We start from the raw sequence: 25824 nt of genomic DNA, 5'->3' as shown, positions 1-25824 counted from the left end.
TCAGGGGGATGATATCGATCAGATTTGGAGATTTTATTTATTCAACCAAGTTAACTCCAAAGTAAGCAAGACCTCCTGTCCCACTGATTTGCTATACCAGATAGCCAAAACACTTTGAGGAACAAGTGTGGGGATATTACCAAATGGACTTTATATTTAGATTGCTTTCAACTTCTTCTGAGTCATTTTCTAATTTGACAGACTAGAAGGATCCTTAAAATGAATTGCATATATTGTAATGAAAAATTAGAGGCAACCCTCTTTGGAAATGATTGGCAGCCATTTCGGTGATTTTAAGTGAATTCACATGCTGAGATGTAAATTCCAGTGCTCAGCACATTGAAAGTGTGGGATAAGATCCACCGGAACAGCAGTGTAGGGCTGGGTTTTCTTTAGCCAAAAATCTCAGTGTTGCATTAGTCTGAAAGAAGGAAACAAAAATTATGAGAATTTTATACTGAAGAAAAAACAAAAACCAAGAAGGAAGAGTTAGGGTCCATAATTTTTCTTGATGTTTTTTAACAGTGAGATGATTGGTGTCTGATTTGGGGACTTCATTTATTTCATAAAGTAAGCTCGTTGTGGGCAGGGAATGTGTCTATGTTGGACTCTCCCAAGTGCTTAGTTCAGTGCTCTGCACACAGTAAACGCTCAATAAATACACTTGATTGAAGGTCTTCCCTTACAGGATCAGGAGCACATACTGCCTCTGCGCTAATATTTGGGGATTAAGTACATAAATGGAAGCAACCCACCAGTTGTGTCAGTAACAGCTCTCCCCCTTCTACCTTACCTTGCTAGTCAGTAGTAGTGGTCTTGTCAGATTGTGGAGTTCTCTCACTCTTCTGGGATCATACCAGGGCAGAAAATGTGCTTTCAGAGTGATACAGGTAAAGTCTACACTTTCAGACATTATTAGCCATTTTGAGAGATGCATAAGCCACTTAAGAACCTTTCTGTAGGTACATCCAAACCATTTGTGCTCCCTTATATAAAATAACTGGGTTTTTTATTCTGTTTTTAAGGGCATTTCATTCTTGCCCTGTTTTTAAGAGGAAAAGATAACTTCAGTGCTAGTGTTTCGTGGCTCAGTGGAAAGAGCACGGGCTTTGGAGTCGAGTTCATGGGTTCAAATCCTGGCTCGGCCACTTGTCAGCTGTGTGACTTTGGGCAAGTCACTTAACTTCTCTGTGCCTCAGTTACCTCATCTGTAAAATGGGGATTAAGACTGTGAGCCCCACGTGGGACAACCTGATTCCCCTGTGTCTACCCCAGCGCTTAGAACAGTGCTCGGCACATAGTAAGCGCTTAACAAATACCAACATTATCATTATTAGTCTCCTACGCCAACGCAGCACGCATACTTCACTCCTCCAATTCCACCTTACACAATGTAGCCCGATCTCATCTATCTCGCCATTGACCCCTCACCTACAACTCATCACCCACGTCCTCCCTCTGGCCTGGAGCTCTCGTCCCCTTAATATCTGACAGTCCACCACTCTCCCAAGCTTCAAAGCCCTCCAAAAATCATAGCTCCTCCAAGAGGCCTTCCCTGACTAAACCCTCATTTCCCACTCTATTCTCCTTCCCCTCTGTGTCTATGTTCTTGAGTCTGCACCCTTAAACACTTTGATATTCACCCCACCCTCGGCCCCACAGCACTTAAGCCCATATTCTTACATTCTGCCATTTTCCCTCCCGTAATATATTTTAATGTTTGTCTCCCCTTCTAGACTGCAAACTCCTTGTGGTCAGGGATTGTGTCTACCAACCCTGCACACAGTAATCACTCAATAAATACCATGGATTGACTGGCTGATTGATAACAGTGATGATTGTAGCACGCTAGGGTGGTCACCAAGAGGATCTTTGAATGGGTGTTTCCTAGCCAAGATTTTTTGGGCCCTGCCCATGAGCAACCTAGGCTAATTAGAAAAGTAATATGAAAGCAGGAATGGTGGTGAGGAAGAAAATGCACAAAACAGTGATGAGAAAAAAGAGGCAATGTGGCCTAGTTGATAGAGCATGGCCTGGGAGTCAGAAGGACCTGGGTTCGGATCCCGGCTCCGCAACTTGTCTGCTGTGTGACCTTGGGCAAGTCACTTCACTTTTCTGTGCCTCAGCTACTTCATCTGTAAAATGGGGATTAAAATTGTGAGCCTTATGTGGAACAGGGACTGTGCCCAACCTGTCTAGCTTGTATCTACCCCAGTGCTTAGTATGATGCCTGGCACAAAAGAAGCACTTAACAAATACCATTAAAAAACCCAACAAAACAAAACAAAACAAAACCAATCAAAGTCATAATGCAGTCTATTGATTCTGGGAGTGTCTAGACTCCATCTTTAAAGTAGGGAGGAGATCCTGAGGCTTGTTGAGAGGAGATACAATGACCAAAATGGAGGGCAGCCATAAAGATTTGCTAAAACTAGATGCATGCTGAGCTCTCAGATCATCCCAAGTCACCATTAGGAATAATGCTTTATTTACTGCCCATGAGGGCTTGTTCCTTGAGGACGGGGATTATGTCTTCTACCTCCAGTATACTCTCCTAAGCACCTAGTAGAGTGCTCAGCTCACAGTAGGCACTCAATAAATACACAATTGATTTTTTCCCTCTCCATTCATTGTTGAATACGCTAAGACACAGAAAGGCCACCTGGGGGTGCCTGCGAAGAGCTGTGAAGAAAGTCCTGGCCTCCCAACTTTCGTCTGGAATTAAATCCACTAGATCAGCTGGAAGCAGTGTGTCCTAGTGGAAAGAGCACGGGCCTGGGAGTCAGAAGACCTGGGTTCTAATCCCGGCTCTGTCACTTCCCTGCTGTGTGGTCTTGGGCAAGTCACTTAACTTCTCTGGGCCTCAGTTACCTCATCTGTAAAATAGGGACTAAGACTGTGAGCTCCCACATGGGACCTGGACTCTGTCCAATGTGATTATCTTGTATCTACCCCAGCGCATGGAAGAAGGCAATGGTAAACCACTTCCATATTTTTTTTTACCAAGAAAACCCTATGGATACACATACTAGAATGACTACAGATGGTGAAGATAGGATGTTCTGGAGAAAGTGTGTCCATGGAGTCGCTATGAATCGGAAACGATTCGGTGGCACTTGATGACCGGAGCACTTGGCACAGTGCCTGGCATATAGTAAGCGCTTAACAAGCACCATAAAGAAACCACAACCCCCTGCTGCAAGAACACAGCCTGCCTCCAATTTCTGCTACACTTTCAAGGGGAAGTTCAAAGTGGGTGGATATCCACACGGGGCATGGGTTTACATAGCTGTAGCACATGGCTCTCCAAGTGGAATTGCAAGAAGATGTACTGCAAGAATAGCCATCGTTGCTGCTATTTTGACAATGACAGCAAATTTACTGGTTGGCATACCCTCCTATGAGACTTCTTCATCTGTTCACCACATCCACTAAAATCTTTAAATCTTTAGGCTTCATTTCCACAACGCTTTCACCCATGGGAGTGAGATGAGGGGAGGAGGGTATAAAGACCCAGTTGGGTTTGACAAAGATGTAATAGGGGGCTTTACTCCCAAAGCAAAACAACTTTAAAAGAAATTTGTCATTTTACTGGAAACCAAAAGGGAGAGTATGTAGGGTGGGGATACTGCTTTAAATAGCAAAGACTGGCTTGTTGCTACCTTATATAGGAACGACCAGCCACAGGGAGGGTAAGGAGGTGGGGGGAGGGAATGATGAGCAATCCAATTACAAGGAAACATGCTGATTTTACTCCCCCATTGTCGGTGGGCAGCCTTTTCCAATCAGGGAGGCCCACTAGCACCTCCTCTGGCCTTACTCACAAAACAAAAACATATGCTCCCCCATGTGGCATGGAACAGCAAAGTGCCACTGCTTGGGTGAAAGAAAACATTCCCCCTGAGGGAAAGCAGCTGAGAGAATCCCTTCTCATTTTTCTCTTGACCAGCAGAAGAAAAGTACATGTTGCTTTTTAAAAAAAATTCTTTACATTTTTTTCTAATAGGGCGTGGACAGTCTTGCAAAGTTGCAAGTTAGAAGACACCCTCATACCCAGGGTGCGGGCCCTGGAGGGAAGGAGGAACTGGAGAGAGGGAGGAGTACTGCAGATTGATTTTGCAAAAAATGGTTTTATATGTATTATTCTCTCACAAAGAGAGTGGCTTCTAAGAAAGTTCTGATTAAATCCACAGACTGTGCTTCTCGAGGGCAGAGACTGGACTTCCCTTCTGTTCTGTACAGTGCAACATATTGAAGACTGCTCAGTCAACATTGAAGCCAAATCCCTAAGAAATGTTAACAGCCCGTCAATGCATTCTTTACATCAGATCTCCAAAGGAGGCCAATGGTGGTTTTTGTTTAAGTTTCCAACTCCAAATTCAGAGTAAACCCATGAGCAAGTATTGCTAAGAGGAACTTCTCTGGGCACAGGGTGGGCAATTGAGGGAGGATTCCAGTGGGCTAAAGGTCTTTTTGACAGGAGAGAGACAGAGAGAGCACGCTGAGTATTTTCCAGCCCTGTCTTAATGGAAAAGTCCATGTCTTCAACACTTCCCTTTCAACTAACCTCAGCTCCCTTGCTCCCTTATCCTTCTGGTGTTTTTGTTCTACCACAACTCCAGCCCTGGATCACCCCCACAGGGATCACCCTCTACTGATCTCCAAACCAGGCCAACCTCTGTCCCTATGTTCTTGCTGTAATTCGGCACTGTCAACTGCACAATACCATTATTTGTCCTTCCTTATTGGCTCCCTCCTCTATAGCCCCCAGAGACTATTCCACATCTTAAACTTCCTCTTGAAGTTCCCCTCGTGCCTCCCCCCACCCTGCCACCCCAGGATCCCCAAATCCTCCCTCTGATCTTGCTAACAGTTCTGTAGCAAATTAAAGGCCATCAGATGTAAGCTTCTTCACTGTTTTTCTGCTCCCTACGGCACACATTCTCCTCCTTTCTAACTGCCTCTCAAGAGGTTATCACACTCTTCCTTTCAAATTCTAACCTCATCCCCTCTCACCTCCCACTTTCTTCCCCTCCCTTCACCTCCCTTCACCTTACGAGAAGCAGCGTGGCGCAGTGGAAAGAACACGGGCTTTGGAGTCAGGGCTCATGAGTTCGAATCCCAGCTCTGCCACTTGTCAGCTGTGTGACTGTGGGCAAGTCACTTAACTTCTCTGTGCCTCAGTTCCCTCATCTGTAAAATGAGGATTAAGACTGTGAGCCCCACGTGGGACAACCTGATTCCCCTGTGTTTACCCCAGCGCTTAGAACAGTGCTCTGCACATAGTAAGCGCTTAACAAATACCAACATTATTATTATTATTACCTCCCTTTGGCTCCTTTTACTCTGCCTTCAAACAGGCTAAACTCTCTCCCATACTAAAAATGCCTTCCCTTGAGCCAACCACACACCCTCCTCCCTGCTCCTGTTCCAGTTCAAATGCTTTGAGCAGATTGTTTACACCTACAGCCTTCATTTTCTCTCTACCAAATTTTTTCTGGACCCTTTGCAATCTGAATTTGCCTCCACCTCTCTACTGAGACCACACTTGCCAGTGACCTCCATTTAGCTGTCTAATTGGCTCCTTGACCTCTTGGCTGCCTTTGATCACTCCCTCCTCCTGGAAATTCTTCCTGGCCATGGTTTCACCAAGACAGTACTCTACTCGTTCTCTTCCTACTTTTCTGACTGCTAGTTCTGTCTCCTTTGCTGGCTCTTCTTCCTCCAATGATCCTTTAACTGTGAATGGCCCACAAAGCACTGCTCTGGGGCCTCAACTCTTCTCCCTCTATGCTCATTCTCTTGAAATGCTCATTCAGTCCCAAGGTTTTAACTGCCACCTCTAAGCAGAGGATGCCCAGATCTACCTCACCAGCCCTGATCTTTCACCTGCTTGACAATCTCATCTCTCCTCCTATTTTTCCCATAATTTTCAACATCACCACCACCCTCTCTTAGGAGCTCATAACCTTGCTGAAATTTCTGACTCATCTCTTTTTTTTAACTGTCCCCATTCAGATGCTCCCTAAATTTTGATTCTTCTTCTTCCACGTGATTTCCCAGATCCACCCCTTCCTCTCCAGGCTCATGGCCACTCTTCTGGTTCAAATCCTTGCCGCCTCCTATCTCGTTTACTTCAAAAACCTCCTAAACTGGTCTCTGTGCCTCAAACTTCTTTTCTCTTCAGTCTATCCTGCATACGGCTGCTCGAATCATCTTAAAAGGCTGTTCAGAACACATCTCTCCCTTCCTTCAAATCCTTCTAGCACTACCTATTGAAGAAGCAGCATGCCCTAGTGGAAAGATCACAGACCTGGTAGCCAGGAGACCTGGGAGCCAGGATACCTGGGTTCTAACCCTGGCTCCTCCACTTAATAATAATGTTGGTATTTGTTAAGCAGTTACTATGTGCAGAGCACTGTTCTAAGTGCTGGGGGAAATACAGGGTAATCAGGTTGTTCCACATGAGGCTCACAGTCTTAATTCCCATTTTACAGATGAGGCAACTGAGGCACAGAGAAGTTAAGTGACTTGCCCACAGTCACACAGCTGACAAGTGGCAGAGATGGCAGAGTGGCAGAGATGGCAGGCTCCACTTGCCTGTTATGCGACCATGGGCAAGTCACGTAACTTCTCTGCACCTCAGTTTCCTCATCTATAAAATCTATCTATAAAAATCATCTATAAAATGGGGATTAAATCCTATTCCCTCCTATTTAGAGTGAGAGCCCCATGTGGGAAAGGGATTATGTCCAACCCGATTATCTTTTAACTACCGCAGCGCTTGGCACATAGCAAGCACTTAATCAATACCATCATTATTATTAGCCCAGTGCTCAGTAGAGTGAATGCCATACAGTAAGCACCACAAAAATACAATGCCTATTTCTCTTCACATTAAAGAAAAACTCCTGACCTTTTGATTCAAGGCTCTCCATCAGCTGTCTAATCAGGGAATACCTCTTGGAGGAGAAGGTGGTGGTAGTGACTTTTTGGGATAATTTTGAAGGTGGGGAGGGATGTGTTCTGCGAGGGACAGTTAAGAGGTTAGAGAAGGAGCATGGTGTAGTGGATAGAGCATGGGCCTAGGAGTCAGAAGGGCATGGGTTCTAATCCCAGCTCCACCATTTGTCTGACCTTGGGCAAGTCACTTCACTTCTCTGGGCCTCAGTTACCGCATGTGTAAAATGGGGCTTGAGACTGTGAGCCCAACCTGGGACAGGGACTGTGTCCAACCCAATTTGCTTGAATCCACCCCAGCATTTAGTACTGGGCATGGTACAGAGTAAGAACTTAACAAATACTATAAAAAAAGAGGTTAGTATGGGAGTTGTTGTAGTGCAGATAGGGTATAGTGAGAGAACCTCTTAACCATACGCCACTCATGAGTCTCGTATGTCCAACGCACCACTCACACCTTTCCCTTTGTTTGGAACCCTCTCTTGTCTTGAATTCACCAAACCACAATCCTCCCTACCTTCGAAGCCCTCCTAAAAACCATCTCCTCTTTCAAACTCTCCTCTTTGTGGCATGCCATTCCATCAGCCACTTTAGCCCTCCTGTGTGTGTATTATTTAATTGCCTATCCTTTTATCATTTGTATCTATGCTGTCTTTGACTTATATGTTTGCATATTTGCTTGCGATTTGCTGTGTATTCGTTGCAAATATTTTTATCTATTGAATGTTCCAAAGTGTACTCGTGCATTGACGAGCTCAGTAAATGACAATGTGAATGCCTCCCAGTCTGACTGGATATTCTAGACTTCTAGACTGTGAGCCCATTGTTGAGTAGGGATTGTCTCTTTGTTGCTGAAGTGTACTTTCCAGTGCTTAGTAATAATAATAATGTTGGTATTTGTTAAGCGCTTACTATGTGCCGAGCACTGTTCTAAGCGCTGGGGTAGACACAGGGGAATCAGGTTGTCCCACGTGGGGCTCACAGTCTTAATCCCCATTTTACAGATGAGGTAACTGAGGCACAGAGAAGTTAAGTGACTTGCCCAAAGTCACACAGCTGACAAGTGGCCGAGCCAGGATTTGAACCCATGAACTCGACTCCAAAGCCCGTGCTCTTTCCACTGAGCCACGAAACACTAGCACTGAAGTTATCTTTTCCTCTTAAAAACAGGGCAAGAATGAAATGCCCTTAAAAACAGAATAAAAACCCAGTTATTTTATATAAGGGAGCACAAATGGTACAGTGCTCTGCATACAGTAAGCGCTCAATAAATACGATTGAATGAATGACTATTCCATATATACCTAACCCTTTATTCACCGCCCCTCCCATCCATCACTTCACTTCCATCCGCTGTCCCATTAAGCACCCCTTCGCATAGCTTCCATTTGCCTGACACAGGAAACTAACCGGTTGAAGTCATGCTAGGTGGGGAACCGAGAAATAATATACTGTAATAGTCTATTCTCCCAAACGCTTAGTGCAGTGCTCTGCACACAGTGAGTGCTTGATAAATGCAATCGCATAAATGAACCAGCAAATGTTTCCCACTAAAATTTATTTCTCTTAATGTAATTTATTTATATTAATGTCTGTCTCCCCTCCCCCACCCAACTGTAAACTCGTTGTGGGCAGGAAATGTGTCTGTTTATTGTTATACTGTACTCTCTCAAGGGCTTAGAACAGTGCTTTGCACACAGTAAACGCTCAATAAATACGACTGAATGGAGAAGTGAATTACAACTCATCTGATCCAAGTAGCAGAATACGGCCAATGAAGAGAAGAGGGTTAGCTAGCACTCTGTTGTCAGATCTAATTCTAGCTCTCTACCTGGGAGAGTAATTGCGAAGCTCAAAGCCAGCAACGAACTCTATCCAGGCTGGAATTTGAGGCTGGAACGTGATCTCAAACCGCTCTTCTCGGTGTGGGTATGTGTGTGTTGGGACGGGGGGGGGGGGGGGGGGGGGGGCGGGGAGGGGATGTGGAAACAATTTAGTCAAATGGAAGCTTAGTGACTCAGTTCACCTGAGGACCGCCCCTTCGGTTCATTCCCGCTCCCCGATCCGGCTAGGGATAGAGGCAGAACTAGGAGAGGGCGGGCCCTGCGGGTTTGCAGGTTTATAAGGGCAGGTGGGCGGGCAAGCTTGGTAGCGTCGCTTGTCGAGTGACCGTGTGGGGTGGTTTGGGGCTACAGCAGCGAGCAGTGACTTGGCAGCGGCGGCAGAGGGAGACTTGATTGCAAGGAAAGGGGAAATCCGGACAGGAGGAGGAGAAAGGGTGGGAAGGGAGGAGCTGGAGGGAGGGGGGGGGGGGCGGGCAGCGATTGCAACATGAGTGCGCAGGCGCAGGGCCAGGCAGCTCTCAGGGAGTTAGGCAGCGAGTCGCAGAGCGATAGCGGCAGCAGCAGCAGCAGCAGCAGCAGCACTACTACTACTACTCCTTCTGCTACTACTCCAACTCCCACCGATCTCAACCGTTACCAGAGTGGGCAGCCGCGGTCGTCTCCCCTCGAGATGCCGGTGACCGAGAAAGACCTAGCCGAGGACGCGCCCTGGAAGAAGATCCAGCAAAACACCTTTACTCGCTGGTGTAACGAGCATCTGAAATGCGTGAACAAACGCATCGGGAACCTGCAGACCGACCTTAGCGACGGGCTGCGATTGATCGCGCTGCTCGAGGTCCTGAGCCAGAAGCATATGTACCGCAAGTACCACCAGCGGCCCACCTTCCGTCAGATGCAGTTGGAGAATGTGTCGGTGGCGCTCGAGTTCCTGGAACGGGAGAGCATCAAGCTTGTGTCTATCGGTCAGTTGGGCGGGGGGGGGCGAGGGGTTTCCCGAGAACTGGAGGCCGAGGGTCCCTCCCCACAATCGAAGCCGGAGGAGGACGGGCGGGCTTTCTTCACCTTTCCCTAGGCTGGGGAGGAAGAGGGGAAGGTTGCGTCAAGTTGCCTGCCGGGGGGGAGGGATTGGTGATACTCTCTCCGTCCCCTTGAAAGATCCGATCTGCCGCCTCCCACTGCGGCCCGAGTTGCACGGAGAGGTGGAGGGGAGCGGCCGGATAGGCCCATCGGGGGCTGCGGTAGTACCTGATCGGGGCGTGCGGGCGCCTGCTCTCGTCCCCTCCCGCCTGTTCCACGAACTTGGTATTTGTTGTCTGCCGAAGCCAGCCTGCAGCGGCGCTCAGACGTCTCTATTGTTGGGGGACCGACTCCCCAGGCCCACGCTTGAGTGGTTGCTTTTCGGGCGGCCTCGATGTGCCCTTGCCCTGGGATCGGACCCGGGGAAGCTGGAATGGGGTGAAGAGGAGCCGGTGCCGCGGGCTGACACGTGGGAGGGGGCACCCCCCCCCCCCCCCGGTTAGCCCTAACGGACCGTCTCCCCCAAAAGCCGCCAGGACAACCGTGATTCCCCGGGACCGCGTGGGTGTGGGGTGGGGGTGGGTGGGAGGGTGATGAATAAACTGAGGTCACCCCCCGCAAACATTCCCCCTTTCCCGAACCGACACCCGCCCCCACGTTTCTTCCCTAACCGTTCATCCACACGTGCGGGATCTGTGCCCCGCTTTCTGCCCCCTGGCCCTCCTCTAAGCCTGTGGGATGGAGTGGTTCAGTGGGTGGCCACTCGTGGCCCCAGGGAAAGGCTTAACTCGTTCACCTCCCTGGGTGCCCTGTCCAGGGGAAGGGGTGATTGGAGAAGCAGCCCCGCATAGTGGATAGAGCACGGGCCGGCCGGGGAGTCAGAAGGTCGTGTATTGTAATCCCGGCTCTGCCACTTATCTGTTAAGTGATTTTGGGCCAGTCCACTTCTCGGGGCCTCAGCTACCTCATCTGGAAAATGGGGATTGAGACCGTGAACCCCATGGGGGACAGGGACGGTGTCCAACTCTATTTACTTATATCCACCCCAGCGCTTAGTACAGTGCCTAGCACAAAGTAAGCCTTTAACAAATATTATAATAATTATTATTAGAACAGCCTGGAGCTTTGGCTAAATGACCCTGCCCTGGCCATGAGGCGCTGTCTAAAATGTTGGGCGCCGACACTCCATCCCAGGGTGCGGAGGATGGGAGGCTTCTTTCCAGCCCTTTTCAAGGAAGGAGAAAGAGCACAATAGATCCTCGAAGATCTGTTCCATCTTTAAAAGATGCCGTCGGGGCTGCAGTGTTGAAGAGATTACCTGTCTCTTCCAAGGATGGGAAGAAGGCTTGAGGAGATCTCTTGCCAGAAGCTGCTGTGCTTGGAGCATCCTGCTAGAGAAGGAAGTGAGGGGTCCGTTTTCGGTGCTTCCCCCACTACTATATCCTAGTGCATTTCTCTTGTCAAATCTGAAAGCTATTTTGCTGACCCCAAGTTTGGCTCATTTCCAGTGAGAATATTTTGATCCTCCTTGAGGTCAAGATGCAGCATAAGCACCATTCCAGGGTTAGATGATCTATCATGTTGCAGTGACAGCTGCTACTCATTTTAGTCCCGAATGGGGTAGCCATGTGGTCTTGGAGTTGCTAGTTACCAGCTACTGTTAGCAAGGAAATGCATTGGCAATAGGAAAGCTGGAGTTTGAAAAAATAAATTGGTCAGTCAATCACTTACTGAACACTTACTCTGTGTGGAGCACTGTACTAAATGCTGGGTAGTACAGTACAACAATAAACAGATACATTCCCTACCCCCAATGAGCTTAGAGTGTGTGGGTGGTGGGGAGGGGAGAGACAGGATTAATGGAGAAATATCAAAGACTTCCATTATCCTCCATAACAAAACTATTTTAATACAGACTTGTATTGCCATTATGGAATTGCGGTACACTAAGGGATCCAAGTCTCTTTAACCTGTCTGCATTCCTGATGTTCACTAATCTCTGCATGTGCTCTTACTTTTTTTTTTTTTTAAAGCCTTTAGAGACAGAGTAGTGTAGATAAAGTGTATAGGGGATCCTGTATAAATAAAATCAATTTTGCGAGAGTGGCCATCTTGGGGGTCAGTCTTTTGTCTCCAATGCAATCCGTACTAGGTGAGAAGCTTAACTGTAAGAGTTTTAAAATGGTGTGGGGTGAGCCCGGCTTGCCTAGTGTAAACTCTGAAGAAAATAGTACTTGACTAGCTAGAAGTAGTACTTACCCTCCAAAAGATGTTCATTACTCCAAAAACAGTGATGACTAGATATTGCAGTAATTTTGAGCAATGTAGGTAGGCAAAAATTGCAGCTTTTACTTTATCCTAAATCCAGATTGCTAGAATCAACACCAACTGTGTATCACCCCACTGTGAAAAGGGATGTTACATATGTGAAGCTTTTTGAGTTGGGATCACTGGTAAGCCACTTCAGAAGCTGAAATTGCCTTTGTTGTGGAGCTCTGCAAGTTGTAACCTTGAAATAGCATCTACTTATTAATAAACAGCTTTAAAGGAAACCTGCTTAGTTAGCATTAGAAAGGAACTTCAATTTGACAGATTTGGGTTGACTACTTGTGTAATAAAATGCAGAGGTCCCGGAAGGAATTTTGCCGCTTAGAAGATATATGCAACTTTAAGTGAGTCTTGTCACAGGAATCAGCACTATTTAGCTATGAGTCCAACCCGATTAGCTTCTGTCTAACCCAGTGTTTAGTGCCTGGCACATATTATGCACTTAACAAATACCACAATTATGAGAAGCACATCATTTCCCTATATAAAAGGTTGGGGGGGGGTGGTTTGTGTGTGTGTTTGTGTGTGACTTTTTGGCCCTCACCAGTGTACTTCAACTTGCAAAAATAAGGTGGTATTATGCAGTTCCCAACCTGTAATACCAGTTGAGGAGCCCTGCAATCCTTTCTTTTGCTCTTTCTTTTTCTCTCACTCTCATACATGATAATGGTATTTGTTAAGTGCTTACTATGTGCCAAGCACTGTTCTAAGCACTATATATATCTGGAGGCTCTTATATATAGTGGGAGTGAGGATTAGCTGATTCTTAGACTGGAGAACCAAAGCAGCATATATTGGGTCATACTGGTTTAATAGAAAACAACTCCTAAACACGTTTTAGAAGTTCAAGGCTTATACAGTCACTTACCCTTTCCCAGTAAAGTAAACATTGAGGGGCTTGGTCTGAGTTCTACCTTGGTGTGCTATGAACTGCTTCCTGTGGTACCCATACCACTGTTTAAAAAGCACTGGTCTACACAGCATAGAAACTAAATTAAACAGGTCAAGTCCCTTCTAACACAATGCCAAGACAAATGTACTATGAAGTTGTTTTTATTTTTAAGTCTTGTACAAATCATAAATATGTCCACCTAATCAATTTTAAGCAGCTGTCACAACTCTCCCACAGAGTGCTTAATATAAATTTGATTTCTTTCACTTTTTTGTTTTCAGATGAGACAGTGAACATCAAGCAGTCAAAATAAGCAGTGTTTGCATCTGTCAAAGTATTTATGCATAGTTTTGTTCATTGTAAATACTAATAACGTCATGTCCTGCCCTGGTTAAAATGGACTGCAACTTTTCCTATACAATACAGATTTTGTGTGCTCTATCATAAGGACATAGAGTAGAACTCTTCCCAATTGAAACTTGTTAAACATCTCCAGGGAAAGTGCTCTAGCACTAGTAATGTCTATCTTTCTGTTCATGAATCTCCTCAGTTCTCTTGGCAGTGCCTCTGCAACCTTGTTCCTTCCTTTTGGTTCTGCAGTCAGGTGGGGGAATATGGTTAAAAACTAAAACCACTTTTTTTGGGGGAAAAAAATCTTCTTAGAATAATCAAAGGAACCCGTTTTCTCCAATAAACAGAACCCAAAGACAATGGAATGAGGAATTCATAGGATCTTCATTTGGAATTTTTTTAGGTGTTTTGAAAACAAGGATTCAGTCTTTGTGGACAGCTGCCACAAACTGATTTCTCTGCCAGAAATTACCTCACATATTCTCTAGGTTAAACATTAGCAGGAGAGAGTTTCTTGTGTTTGTCTCAAAGCTGGTGAACAAGTAGCGTTGTTGGGATATATGAACTTTCATTCTTAAACCTCTAATGTGAACTTGAGACTTCAAGCCTCATGATGAGCTCCTGACAAAAACAGGTAACCAGAATCAACTTTAACTAGTGCTTCTGTTTATCCTTATTGGTACGTCTACTAATTCTTATTGGCTTTTTGCAGTTCTTGTGATAGACTGAAAGATTGATGTCACGTGCATGAAGTGGAGATTGATTTACTTGACCTTTGAGATGATCCTATGGTAACGGTTATCTCGTGGGGGAGAAAAGGGGGTGTATTTGTACAAAGGTTGTTGATTGCCTTTAGGAAATGGTAGCCCAACTTGAAATAGAATGCAGTAAAACAAATGGCGTTCAATTCTTGTCCCCTTACAGAAACTACTAGAAGGATTATAGTAGAGCTATTAAAACACATTTGTATGTGTTTTCTGCTCACCAAAAGCTTCTTCTGTAGATATATTCATGTGTAGCTCAGTATTGTACTTATCCCAGGATGCTCACTTCTGTAGTTTTTATATTAAAACTAGCCAGTTCCACTTATAGATTTAAAATCCAGCAGATTCATGTGGTATGAATGCAAGACTGACAACTCATTAATAGAAACTGGTAGCATGCAAGTTTTTAATCAGGCATGGAAATTAGTATCATCCCACTAGGTCAGGAATTAGGTTGGAGCCAAAAAAATTGTTGTGGTTTCTCTTTTCAATGGCAGTTCTTAAGGTCTTGCTGTTAACTGCCAACAGATGCACCAACTCTTTTGTGGAAATGGAGAGAATTCAGCAGCCAATTAAAGTTAAAAAAGCAAAATCTAGTAGGTTGCACTAAAGGAAATGGTAGGTCTTCTAAAGACAGCTAGTCAGGTTGCCTTTTTTGATTTGTCTACCTGTTGTCTGTTTCTAACCTTTTGAAGTGATGCATTGATATTCAGGAATATGAAAGCACTTAAGAGTACTCTGCCCAAGGTAAGCGCTCAGTAAATGCTATTGATTGATCAGGTCACATGTCACGTACTTGGCAAGTCTTGTTCAAGAACTAGTTCATTTTGAATGTATTTTATCAAAGCATTGTAGTTTGATTAGAAATGTGGGTTTGAAGTTGTAAAATTTATATCCTAATCCCAGACTTTCTGTTGACCTTGTGGCTGAGGAAACTATTAATCTTGACTCAGTACTCTTATGCCCTCCCCTTACAAAGAAAGTATGAGGATTCCTTGACTGGCCAGTGCAGCCCTATTGTTTTTTGTGTAAAAATATTTTGCTTCCAGAAGAAAGTGGAGAATCGCTTAGTCTTGGTACTTGATGACATTGCCAGCTCTGCAACTGACAATCTCTGTGGCTTTGGGGCAGTCACTAAATCTAGTAGTGCCTTAGTTTCCCAGTTAAATAGGGAATTGTTGTCGTCACCCTTTAAGAAGTATACTGAGAAGTCTTTGAAATCCACTGAGTCCTTGACTGAGGTACTAGGTAAATATCAAATTTTACTAGCTGGGCATCTAGTTGATCTAGCCATAACACAGCTGTATAGCTGAGCCATACCATATATTCAAGGCACTTGGTGGCATCAAGTATTTTTGTACCCCAAATCGGGTGCCGGCTCCTTTGACCCCACGTGTCCTTAGTCGGGAAAGTGCTGAAATGGTGACATGTTTTTCCCCATTGCCCAATGGTGCTGACCGGTGCTACTCATAAGCATGCACCTGTAGTTTCTGATGAAACAACCACCTTCCGTATTTCCTGAGGGCTGTGAAAAGTGCTTGGAAAAGCTTGTCAGGTGTCTGGGGAGGCATCTCCTACTCTTCCTTCCTGTCCTCCCCAAATTTAGGAATCTGTGATGATGTACCCCTACTCCAGTTGCCACACTTCCCACTGCTGTTTTCTTTCTCTGGTCAACTTAATGGTGTTGATAAAGCGCTCACTATTTGCAGAGCACTGTACTAAGCATTTGGGAGAGGGCAGTACAGCAATGGAGTTGGCAGACTCATTCCCTGACAACTCCCTCTGGTCTCTCAACTTTCTCCAATCATTTAATGGGCATTTTAACTAGCAAAGAACACTGGTGGCTTGACAGTCCTTGCACCACAGATGCAGCATGGTCTAGTGGAAAGACCACAGGTCTGGGGGTCAGGACCCGGGTTCTAATCCTGACTCCTCCACTTGTGTGACTTTGGGCAAGTAGCTTCACTGCTCTGTGCCTTTCTTCATCTGTAAAATGGGAATTAAATCTTCCTCCCTCCTACTTCAACTGTGAGCCCTGTCCAAAAGTGCCCCACCTGATTATCTTGTACTTACCCCTGCACTTAGTACAGTGCTCAGCACACAATAAGCACTTAAATACAACAACAATAATAATAATCAGGTTATTTCATAACTAGCCTTCAAGTGTTTGCATTTTGTTTTCCTGTTTACTACAAATGTTTGGTAAAGCCCAAAGCCTGCAACAAAATAAACACTTCCTACTACTCTCCTAATAGCTTAGAGTTCTGGCACCTCTTGCCTCCAGGCACCACTGTATAATTTTTGCAAGTCATGGAACATAGTTGGGTTGAGGAGTGGGGTGGGGCAAGAACAACCATGTTTAGAGGGCGGTGCAGGGAAAGAAGTACCTCAGTCACTTTCCCCTTTGTGCTGGAATATTTCCATGGTAGTATACTTGTAAACTGCATTTATAATGAAGGTCTCCAGTGCAAACATAACTGGACTGAGCTCTTGATGTCCCTGAGCGGACTCTTCTACCATCTGTTCCTGCCAAACGAGTAAGGGGAGGCTATCTACCTGCTAGCTAATAATCCAGGTGTATATCGAATTATCCCTCACTCTTTGGCAGGGTCAGTTTGAGCTGCTTCACCTAAAGACAGCACTTGTAACTTGAAGTTTTACTTCAGTAAAGTAATTTTTTGCCTTATAGTGAATAAGGGGGTTGTCAGCTGTGAAATGTTACGTGGGGTTTGAAGTTTACTGATAACACTCCTCCATTGGGTGGACTTTGCTTGGGAAGCAGCATGGCTTAGTGGAAAGAGCAAGGACCTGGGTTCTATTCCCAGCTCTGCCATTTACTTGCTTTGTGACCTTGGGCAAGTTTCTGGGCCTCAGTTCCCTTATCTGCAAAATGGGGATTCAATCCTTGTTCTCCTTCCTACTTACTGTGAGCCCCATGGGGGACCTGATTATCTTGTATATGCCCCAGCTCTTAATACAGTGCTTGGAATACAGTAAGTGCTTCACAAATACTGTTGTAGTTTACTATTATTATTAAAAGGCCTGACTCTTGGGAAGTGATGTGGGAGTAAGGAAGTTTTACAAAGGGATGATTATAACTCTGTCAAGTGAATTTGGTGCTGCAAAAAAGAGGATCTTCTGAAACTAGAGGCTGCAATTCTGCATCAAATTCCTGTGATAGTACTCAAAGTTGGGGAATGCTCGGTTGTATTTTGTGGCTCTAAGCCTGAAGGTTTTTGTTTAAGCTTCAGGTGGCACATTGGTGAATAGCTTGGAATGATTCTTCTAAAGGAAGGGCAGATTCTACTGAAAGGCAATCAGTCAATGGCATTTGAGTGCTTGTTGTGAGCAGAGCACTGGGCTAAGTGCTTGGGAGAGTATGATGAGAGTAAATGCAGTCCCTGTCCTCAAGGAGCATATAGTCTAGTGGAAAGCACTGGTTAACATTTTCTGCTTTCTCTACGACATTTCTACTTAAATGCCTTAACATACTCTAAACTTGCCCTCTAGCTTTCCCATCTGTTGCTAGTATATCACTATCCTTGCTGTCCCCGGTAGTCACTGTCTCTGACTCATTTGTGTCCATGTTAAATCCTATCATTTGCCATTCCATCCCCACTCTTACTGCCACAATTCTAATGCCAGCCCATATTACCTGGATTATGACATCTCTGTTGATCTCTCTGCCTCCAACCTGTCCTCAGTCTCTTCACATCCAGAATAACTTTCCTCCAGTGTTAATCTGGTCATGCGACTACACTCCTAGAACTGACATTGCCACCCTGCTGCTATAACTAACCAATTGAAATGAGAGCTTTAAGGTTCTCCACCAATTAGCTACCACCCTACTTAACTACCCTTTTTCTCTTGCTTGTACTTCTTACCCAAGCAGGTCTGCTGAGTCCCCTGTCAGTGGCTTAATTCAGTCATCGCATTTGCCATTTTCTCTGTCCACCTCACTTGAAAGTCTCCCTGCTTTACCAAGCCACGTCTTTATACTCCTACCTGAATCCTTCCCATAACAAACATCCTATATCTTGTCTAATAGTACTTGGATGTATAAATGTTACATCCATACACTTGCATCTTGAAAGTCATCTAATTCTAAATTGATATTGAGGTGTTTTTTTCCTGTCTTCCCTATTAGACTGTCAACTCCTTGAGTTCAGGCACCATATTTGTTAGAATGATCTGGGAAAGCGTTGCCCAGTAATGCTAATAATGGATGTCTACCATTTCTCTTGGCATTTGGAGCTTGACATTAACAGCATCTAGAAATTTCTGAATTTCTTTTGCAAAGAGTAGTTGGTCTAATGAGTCCTTAGGAATTGCTGTGCCTATATTGATAACAGCTCCAGCCCCCCAGATTTCCAGTTTGATGGTAAAGGATGCCCAGGATGAAATGACAAGCTCAGCATCGGAAGGAGTGTGCCCGTGGTTCTTGCGGTAAGTGTTTACTTCAGCCATAAAGTTAAACACAGTCATACAAGTGGCTTTGTCCATATTTGACTAGAATATCATGGCCCTATCCTTGTTGATTAGTGCATTGTGCAATCTTTACAGATTGCTAATTTTATACAAGGAAATTAAGCAAATGGAGCTCTTAACTTTTTTTTTCTCCCCAATAACTTTTGTACTATGGGACTGACTTTGGAAATCTTTCTTATACCGCAAACCCAATGTGGGACAGGTACTGGGCCGGACCTGACTATCTTGTATCTATCCCAGCGCTTAGTACAATGCTTGACACATAGTAAGCCCTTAACAAATACCACAGTTATCATTCCGGCTCTCCGGTTGATGGGTGAACGAAAGTCTTAATCTGCGCTTAAAAATGGTGCCAGCAACAAAGTATTTCTATGAGAACCTTACAAATAGATTAGTATGTGACGTGTTCATCCAGAGGCTTTTTTTGTAACCAAAAGTTCTAGTGCTTTTACTATACACTTGGCAATATGCTACATCCTGCCTGCTTACTCATTTGTTCCACGCTGTGCTCCAGAAGGAGTATAATTGCTAGGGATGACAGTTGTGACTGCTTAAACACTATAGTCAATCCCTCTGTATAGGTTTTTGGTCCTAAAGTCTCAGGTCTGAGGCTCATAATGGTGGTATTTGTTAAGCGCTGACCATTTAGCATGCACTGTACTGAGCGCTAGGATAGATCTGTTAAGTCAGACAATATCACAGTCCCACATGAGGCTCACAGTCTAATTGGAGTGAGAAGAGGTATTTAATTCCTATTTTACAGATGAGGAAACTGACTTGTCCAGGATCACCCAGCAGGGAATTAGCAGAGCTGGGATTAGAATTCAGGTCCTCTGACTCCCAGGCCCAGTCTCTTTCCGCTAGACCATACCGCTTTTCCATCCTCCATTGTTTCTGATGGAAGATTCCATCAGAAAATTAAGGCCTGGTTCAGCCTTCAAAGAATTATCATTAGAGACCCTGGATTGAGGGAAAGAAAAAGAGGGATGGTGAACTTTAAATTGTGCATTTCTATTTTATCATCAAGCAGAATTCTAGACTGTCTTTCAAATGTTCAACTTCTGTCAATAACTGTATGCCTTCTTGACTTTGGATAACCAATTGGGTAAGAGAGGATAAAAGTGGTTGCTTCCTTCTTGCAAAACTAAAAATTTCCTAGACCACTCATGTGAGTGTGAACATTTTAGACTGACCATCTGAAATGCAGTGTTTCTAGTGTAGGCTTTTTAGATGACTCCTTGCTACAGAAAGTTGCTTAATATATGCATTTCTTGGGTAAGGTGAAGATGGTAGATTTCCATGCATGACCAATTTAAGGGTGCTACTTGGCTCCTGGGGTAGCTTTTTATTAGCTGGCTGAGATGTCGAAACCTCCTGCTCATGCTAACTCCTGGGAGTGAGTTGCCTACTATTTTAAGGAGTTGTGATGTGGATAGCACACATTTTTTGGAGGGGAGAGTCCTTAATTCTCCTGAAATTGGAAAACTTTAATTGGGCTGAGACATCAAACTGATATTCTAAACATAAGGCATGTTTCATTTAATGGGCTCATACTATACAGTACAGCACTGAAATTTGTGTAAATGAGACCCTGTCCTTGAAAGCTACCAGTTCCCCTCCCAAATAAGAGGGGGAAGGGAAGAAAAACTCCTTTTTGGGTGGGGATGAATGAAAATAAGCTTTGTTTAATGAACTCTTAAAGGGGGGAGGGGAGACATTTACACTACATACCTCATAAGGAGATTTTTTGGTACTTGTTGAAACTATTGAGCTAAATCAGATTAGAATGCAAGGTCAACTCCAGTGGCTTGTGGAAAATATAATTTTTGCAGTTCTCAAAGGTAGAGGTTCAAACTCATTTGGGGAGTTTCCCCACCAGCTATTTCCTAGGGAACCAGTAACTGTGTTTTGACTTGAAATATTTACCCTTTGGGGGAGATAAATTGATTGATCAAACTTGTGAAGTGGTGCGAAACTCTTTAGCCACGTAATCACTCTACCACCCCCTGAGCCTCAGCTAGATTACCATTAGGTTGTCCACGTAGCTTATAGATAATGGCAATCATTTCAGTGAACTTTGGATGGAAAGTAGTGTGGTATTTTTGCAAACGTTGATCCTGTAGAATTAAATATTCTTCCCTGGGGCCTTTGTGCTAATATGGAGGGGCTCTTGTGTGACACTTTAGGAAAGGGGGAGAGGCAATAAAGGGGGAGAGGCAATCTTTGGGTCATTTCTCAGGACTAGAAAAGGGAGTGGGGGAACTCTGTACAGGGTAAAACACCCCCTTAGTTTTGGAGATGGTATAACTGAATGACTTTAATCAATTGTATGAGTGCTTACTGTGTGCACAGCACTGTACTAAGCACTTGGGATTGTACAGTGCAACAGAGTTGGTAGACAGTTTCCTGTCCACAATGAGTTTAGAGTCTAGAGGGGGAAATGGACATTAATATAAATCAATTATAGATAGGTACACAAGTGCTGTGGGGATGAGGGTGGGGTGAATATCAAATGCCCAGAGGGTACAAATCCAAGTGCACAGATAACACAGAAGGGAGAGGGAGCCAAGAAAGAGGGCTTAATCAGGAAAGGCTTTGAAGGTGGGGAGAGTGGTGGTCTGGCATATGGAGAGGGAGGAGTTCTAGTCCAGAGGGAGGTTGTGGGAAAGGGGTCAACGGCAAGATAGGTGAGATTGGGGCACAGTGAGCAAGGTGGCACTAGAGGAGCAGGGTGTGCGGGCTGGGCTGTAATAGGAGCACTATGCACTAAAAGTGTTCAGTTGCAGGTTATCATAACTGCTTCCTAAGATAAGTATCAAACCGTGTGGGAAAAATGCAGGCCTGGCCCTTAAATTAATCACCCTTAGAAATGTTCTATATGCTGGTATTCCTCCAAGTATTTCAAAAGTGAATCCATCTTTGCTTGGCCACTTCCTCGTTCAATAACCTAGATTGGGTGTAGCATGACAACCAGGTATTTTTCTTAAATGCTAGTGAACTACTCCTATTGGCATGTAGACAGGCAGCTGTCACTTGCTAATGACCAGTTTCCTTTGACCCTCTAGCGAAAGAGAAGTCCCATGAGTTGAAGGCAGGGCATCCTCAGGATTTGAGGTGGCAGTCATGTTCATTTCCCCCCAAATTAAACTGATTTCAGGGAATGTGCTTAATAAATCTTACTCCTCTGTCAACAAAGTACTTTATCAAGAGCTGGAAAGAGAAAAATAATTTTGAGAATTAAACCAGGTTCCTGGGCTGCATAGAAGTTTTTTTTTTTTTCGTGTGTGACTTGCTCTGTTAACTGCAGTTATCCAAGATGCATGTAACTCATGCTGTCCTTATGCCAGGAATTAAAGGAAACTTTCTAAACTGCTGTTGCTACAAGCATCCTTTTTTAAACAGCATGGGGCCTGGAACACACATCCTATCACCAGGATCTCCTTAAACTTTCAGGGTCTTTAAAGCAAACAGTTGTCACATGTCAGGTGCTGCTCTCTTGAGGAATGTATGCGATCATTGGTTTGACACTTTTCTAACAACATTACTTCAAGAAGTGAGTCACAGAATGCAAGCTAGGAGAGGTGAAGGGGCTGAAGGTGGGGAAAAATGCCTAAACTGTTAAGAAATTAGAGACTTCAAAGTGAATAGGATAGGAAAGAATGCTAAAATGCCTCCCTTGAAAAGATATATATTTCCCCCCCCAAGACTTCTATTTAGGACAGTAAAGAATTGGGCGGGGGGGGCGGGGCGGTGAGGGTGGGTGTGTCAACAAAATAGTATCCAATTTAATAATACAGTCTAAAGTATATTATGCTTAACTCTGACTTGGTTTAGGTAGACTGAATCATGTTAGCAGGTTCTATTAAAGTCCCAATTTTTGTAATAGTAGTAATGGTATTTGAATGCCTGTTGAGCACACTACACTATACTAAAGTGCTTGGGAGGTACAACAATAGGACAAGAAGTATTCCCTAACACACAAGGAGGATACACTCGAATGGAGGAGACAAACATGAGCAGAATGTGAAAACAGTGGAAACAGAAGAAAAAAATTGGGTGTTCAAGTATACATGTGAATACTTGTATGTATTGTGAATGACTGTATGCTCATGGCAAATATTTTCCAGTAGGCTTACATGTTATAAATTGGGATCATTTCCAAAACCTCTAGAAAAATAGGAAATTCCTTTGTGTGCTATATTCTACATTAAGCATCTCTAAACTCTTAATTATGGTATTAGTATGTCCTATGTGCCAGGCAGTATACTAAGCGCTGGGGTGAATACAAGCCAATCAGGTTGACACAGTCCATGTCCCATACAAGGGTGTGTTAATCCCCATTTTATATAGGAGTATCTGATGCACAGAGAAGTGAAGTGACTTGCCCAAGGTCACACAGCAGAAGTGGCAGTGGGATTAGAACCCAGGTCCTTCTGACTCTCAGGCCTGTGCTCTATTCATTCAATCATTTGAGTGCTTACTCTGTGCAGAGCACTGTACTAAGTGCTTGGAAAGTACTATTCAGCAACAGAGAGACAATCCCTACACAACCACGGGCTCACGGTCTAGAAGGCTCTATCCTCTAGGCCATGCTGTTTCTCTGTTTATATTGTGATATGCTCTGGTTTATTTGAGCTAAATGAGACTGCAAGCATAGAAACTTATTCTGCTGAATATAGTAGTTTCTCAGCTTTAGTGAAGAATTTGCCCACTTAAATTAACCACCCTTCTGAGTGGAAGCTCCTTTTGGGCAGGGAGAGTGTGTCTCTTTATTATCCTGTCCTGCCCAAGTGCCTAGTAGAGTAGGCACTTTATGGCGGGCCAAATCCTTCTAGACTCCTTTTTCCATCAGAGTCTCCAGCAATCAAGCAGTGGCATTAAGTGCTTACTTTGTTCAGAGCATTGTACTAAGTGCTCAAGGGAGTACAATGCTAGGCAACAAAATGCTGTATGACCTAGTGGAAAGAGCACGGGCCTGGGAGTCTGAGGACCTGGGTTCTGATTGCTGCTCTGTCACTTGCTGTGTGACCTTGGGCAAGTCACTTAAATTTCTTTGTGCCTCAGTTCTCTTGTTCTCCCTCTTACTTAGACTTTGAGCCCCTTGTGGGACAGGGACTGTGTCCAACCTGATGGACTTGTATCTATCCCAGTGCTTAGAACAGTTTGGCATACAGTAAGAGCTTAAAAATACTATAAAAAATAAAATGGAATTGGTAGGCGCATTCTGCATTCACTTCTATAAATTCATCACCTTTCTTTAAAATGGATACCAAACTTTTTAATCCCAAAATTTTATCTGGTGGGAGAGACCACAACTTCAACTCATCAGGCTTCTTGCCATGATGCATTGTCAATGTCCAAGCTATATCCCTGGGTTGTATGTAATGAGGTGGCTGTAACCCGGGTGGTGCCTATATATACATTCAATCATATTTATTGAGCACCTACTGTGTGTACAAGTGGTGGGGCTGGGTTTGAGTTAGCTGAGAGGTTGATTAAATCAGCAGTTTGGAGGGTGAGGGAAGATTTGGAGGAGGTGGGAATTAAGAAGATTTTGCAGGTGGGTGGAAGAAGGGGGTTGAGGTTTGGTAGTTGGGAAAGGGTGTTCCAAAACCCTGGGAACAAAGTCAGCAAGGGGTCAGAAGCAAGCGTAAAAACAGCGGATGCCACCAAAAGGTGATCTTAGGAGGGGTGAAGAGTGCAAACTTACAAGTAGGGGTGAGGAGAGCAAATATGTAAAAGCCTTAGAGCCAATGGTAAGGAATCTTTTCTTGATGTAGAGAGAGATGGACAAACACTGGAGGGTTTTGTGGAGAGAAACATTTTAAGATGCTACTCTAGGCATAGCAGTTTGAAGTCAGGACTTAACTACGGAGAGGCTGGAGGCAGGTTGACCAGTTGTCATATGGTGAGCACTTGTTTCCAGGTAATGGCTGTAATCAATCACTTCTTGAGTGCTTACTGTGTGCAGATCACTGTATTAAGTGCTTGGAAGCATCCACTATGAGTTGACACATTCCCTCCAGAAGAAGCAGATCCTGAAATGCTCATGAGGAAAGAAATCTAGAGGCTTTAGCAGTAGATTTGCTGCCAGAGCAGAATGAGTGAGGAATTGAGGATGATTCCAAGGTTGCAGTTTTGAGTCATGGGGAGGTTGGTAGTGATGCCAATGGAGATGGGGAAAGTTTGGAGGAGGAATGATAGAAAAACACAGCTCTGGATATGTTGATGTCAAGGGGTTGATAAGTGCAATCTAGAATATGAAGTTATTTGGGATTCCAGAATGTAATAGAGAAGGCTGCTCAGTCACTTGAGCTCTTTTCTTCATTGGATTTAATATTAAAATTGCTGGAGGCAGTAATTATGAACCTGAATTTCTGACATGTTGAGCAATCAATAACTGCCCCAGTAAAAGCATCTTCCCACTTGTCCTAATTCATATTTGTCCCTCCACATTATAACCATCTGGGCTAATGGTCCTTCACTCGACTCTCACTTCAGAAACGTTTCCTCCTTTTCTCCCTATTTGAAATATCCTTTTTCCTCAGCTCTGCCAAACTGTCCCTTTCCTTCCTTCTGGGAAGTCACCTCCTCTGGGAAGTGCTACCCAACTTTTGCAGTTGTTCCATCTCATTAAGTAGCAATATATTTATATCACATGCTCTTAACTGGTATATTTGTCAACTTCTGGCTCCTTGAGGGCTATTGTACTGCTTTTGTACAGTGTCTTGAACACTGGTACCATTGATACTGATAAGGTCTCCTTTTTAAATACCGTATATAAAATCCTTGCTTAAGAAAATTAATTTTACATGTTTAAATAGTGTGGTGTTAAAAACTTCCATTTCCTCTGAGGAATTTCCCCAGGAGTTGCACTGAATGGCTGTGTGGTAAATAGATTAGTTCTTGGTGTAGATATACCAAACTTTGAGAGCCTCAAAGCTTAATGATTTTTGTGCTGAACTGTGATGTGGGTAACTTTATTTTTTAAAAAAACACAAGCCCTCCTTTGCAGGGGTTTTTGGTGACATGCTGTTCCACCAGCTTGGAACTTCTTCCCTCCCCACATCAGACAGACCACAGCTCTCCCCACAGTCAAAGCCCTCCTAAAAAAAATCCCGTCTCCTCCAACAAGCTTTCCCCGATTAATCTCTTAGGACTATATCATCCCTTCATCCAA

General features: G+C 44.2%; 1 protein-coding gene and 1 long non-coding RNA gene across 6 annotated transcripts in view; one reads left to right on the top strand and one right to left on the bottom strand.

Annotated features, from left to right (window-relative positions):
- Window positions 1–229: 229 nt before the first annotated feature.
- On the bottom strand, window positions 230–9677 carry LOC114806349. The gene is made up of 4 exons (XR_005659533.1): window positions 9604–9677; window positions 9442–9512; window positions 794–845; window positions 230–421 (listed from the first exon to the last, which is right to left on the bottom strand). It is a non-coding gene; the product is annotated as an uncharacterized LOC114806349 (long non-coding RNA).
- The window catches only part of FLNB (filamin B), a 132887-nt gene continuing 116383 nt past the window's right edge, over window positions 9321–25824 (top strand). For 2 of the 5 annotated variants that reach the window (XM_039910379.1, XM_029049952.2), the window contains exon 1: window positions 9321–9766. In XM_039910379.1, the coding sequence (XP_039766313.1) occupies window positions 9475–9766 (292 nt within the window). In that variant the 5' untranslated portion in view covers window positions 9321–9474. Of the gene's footprint in view, window positions 9767–14008; window positions 14027–25824 lie in introns of those variants that run through there. The other 3 variants (XM_029049951.2, XM_029049953.2, XM_029049954.2) reach the window with 3 other exon arrangements.

The sequence above is a fragment of the Ornithorhynchus anatinus genome, chromosome X1, assembly GCF_004115215.2.
Source record: "Ornithorhynchus anatinus isolate Pmale09 chromosome X1, mOrnAna1.pri.v4, whole genome shotgun sequence".
Lineage (NCBI taxonomy): Eukaryota > Metazoa > Chordata > Mammalia > Monotremata > Ornithorhynchidae > Ornithorhynchus > Ornithorhynchus anatinus.
The sequence above is the reverse complement of the archived record's forward strand: the minus strand, read 5'-3'. Positions and strand labels throughout refer to the sequence as shown.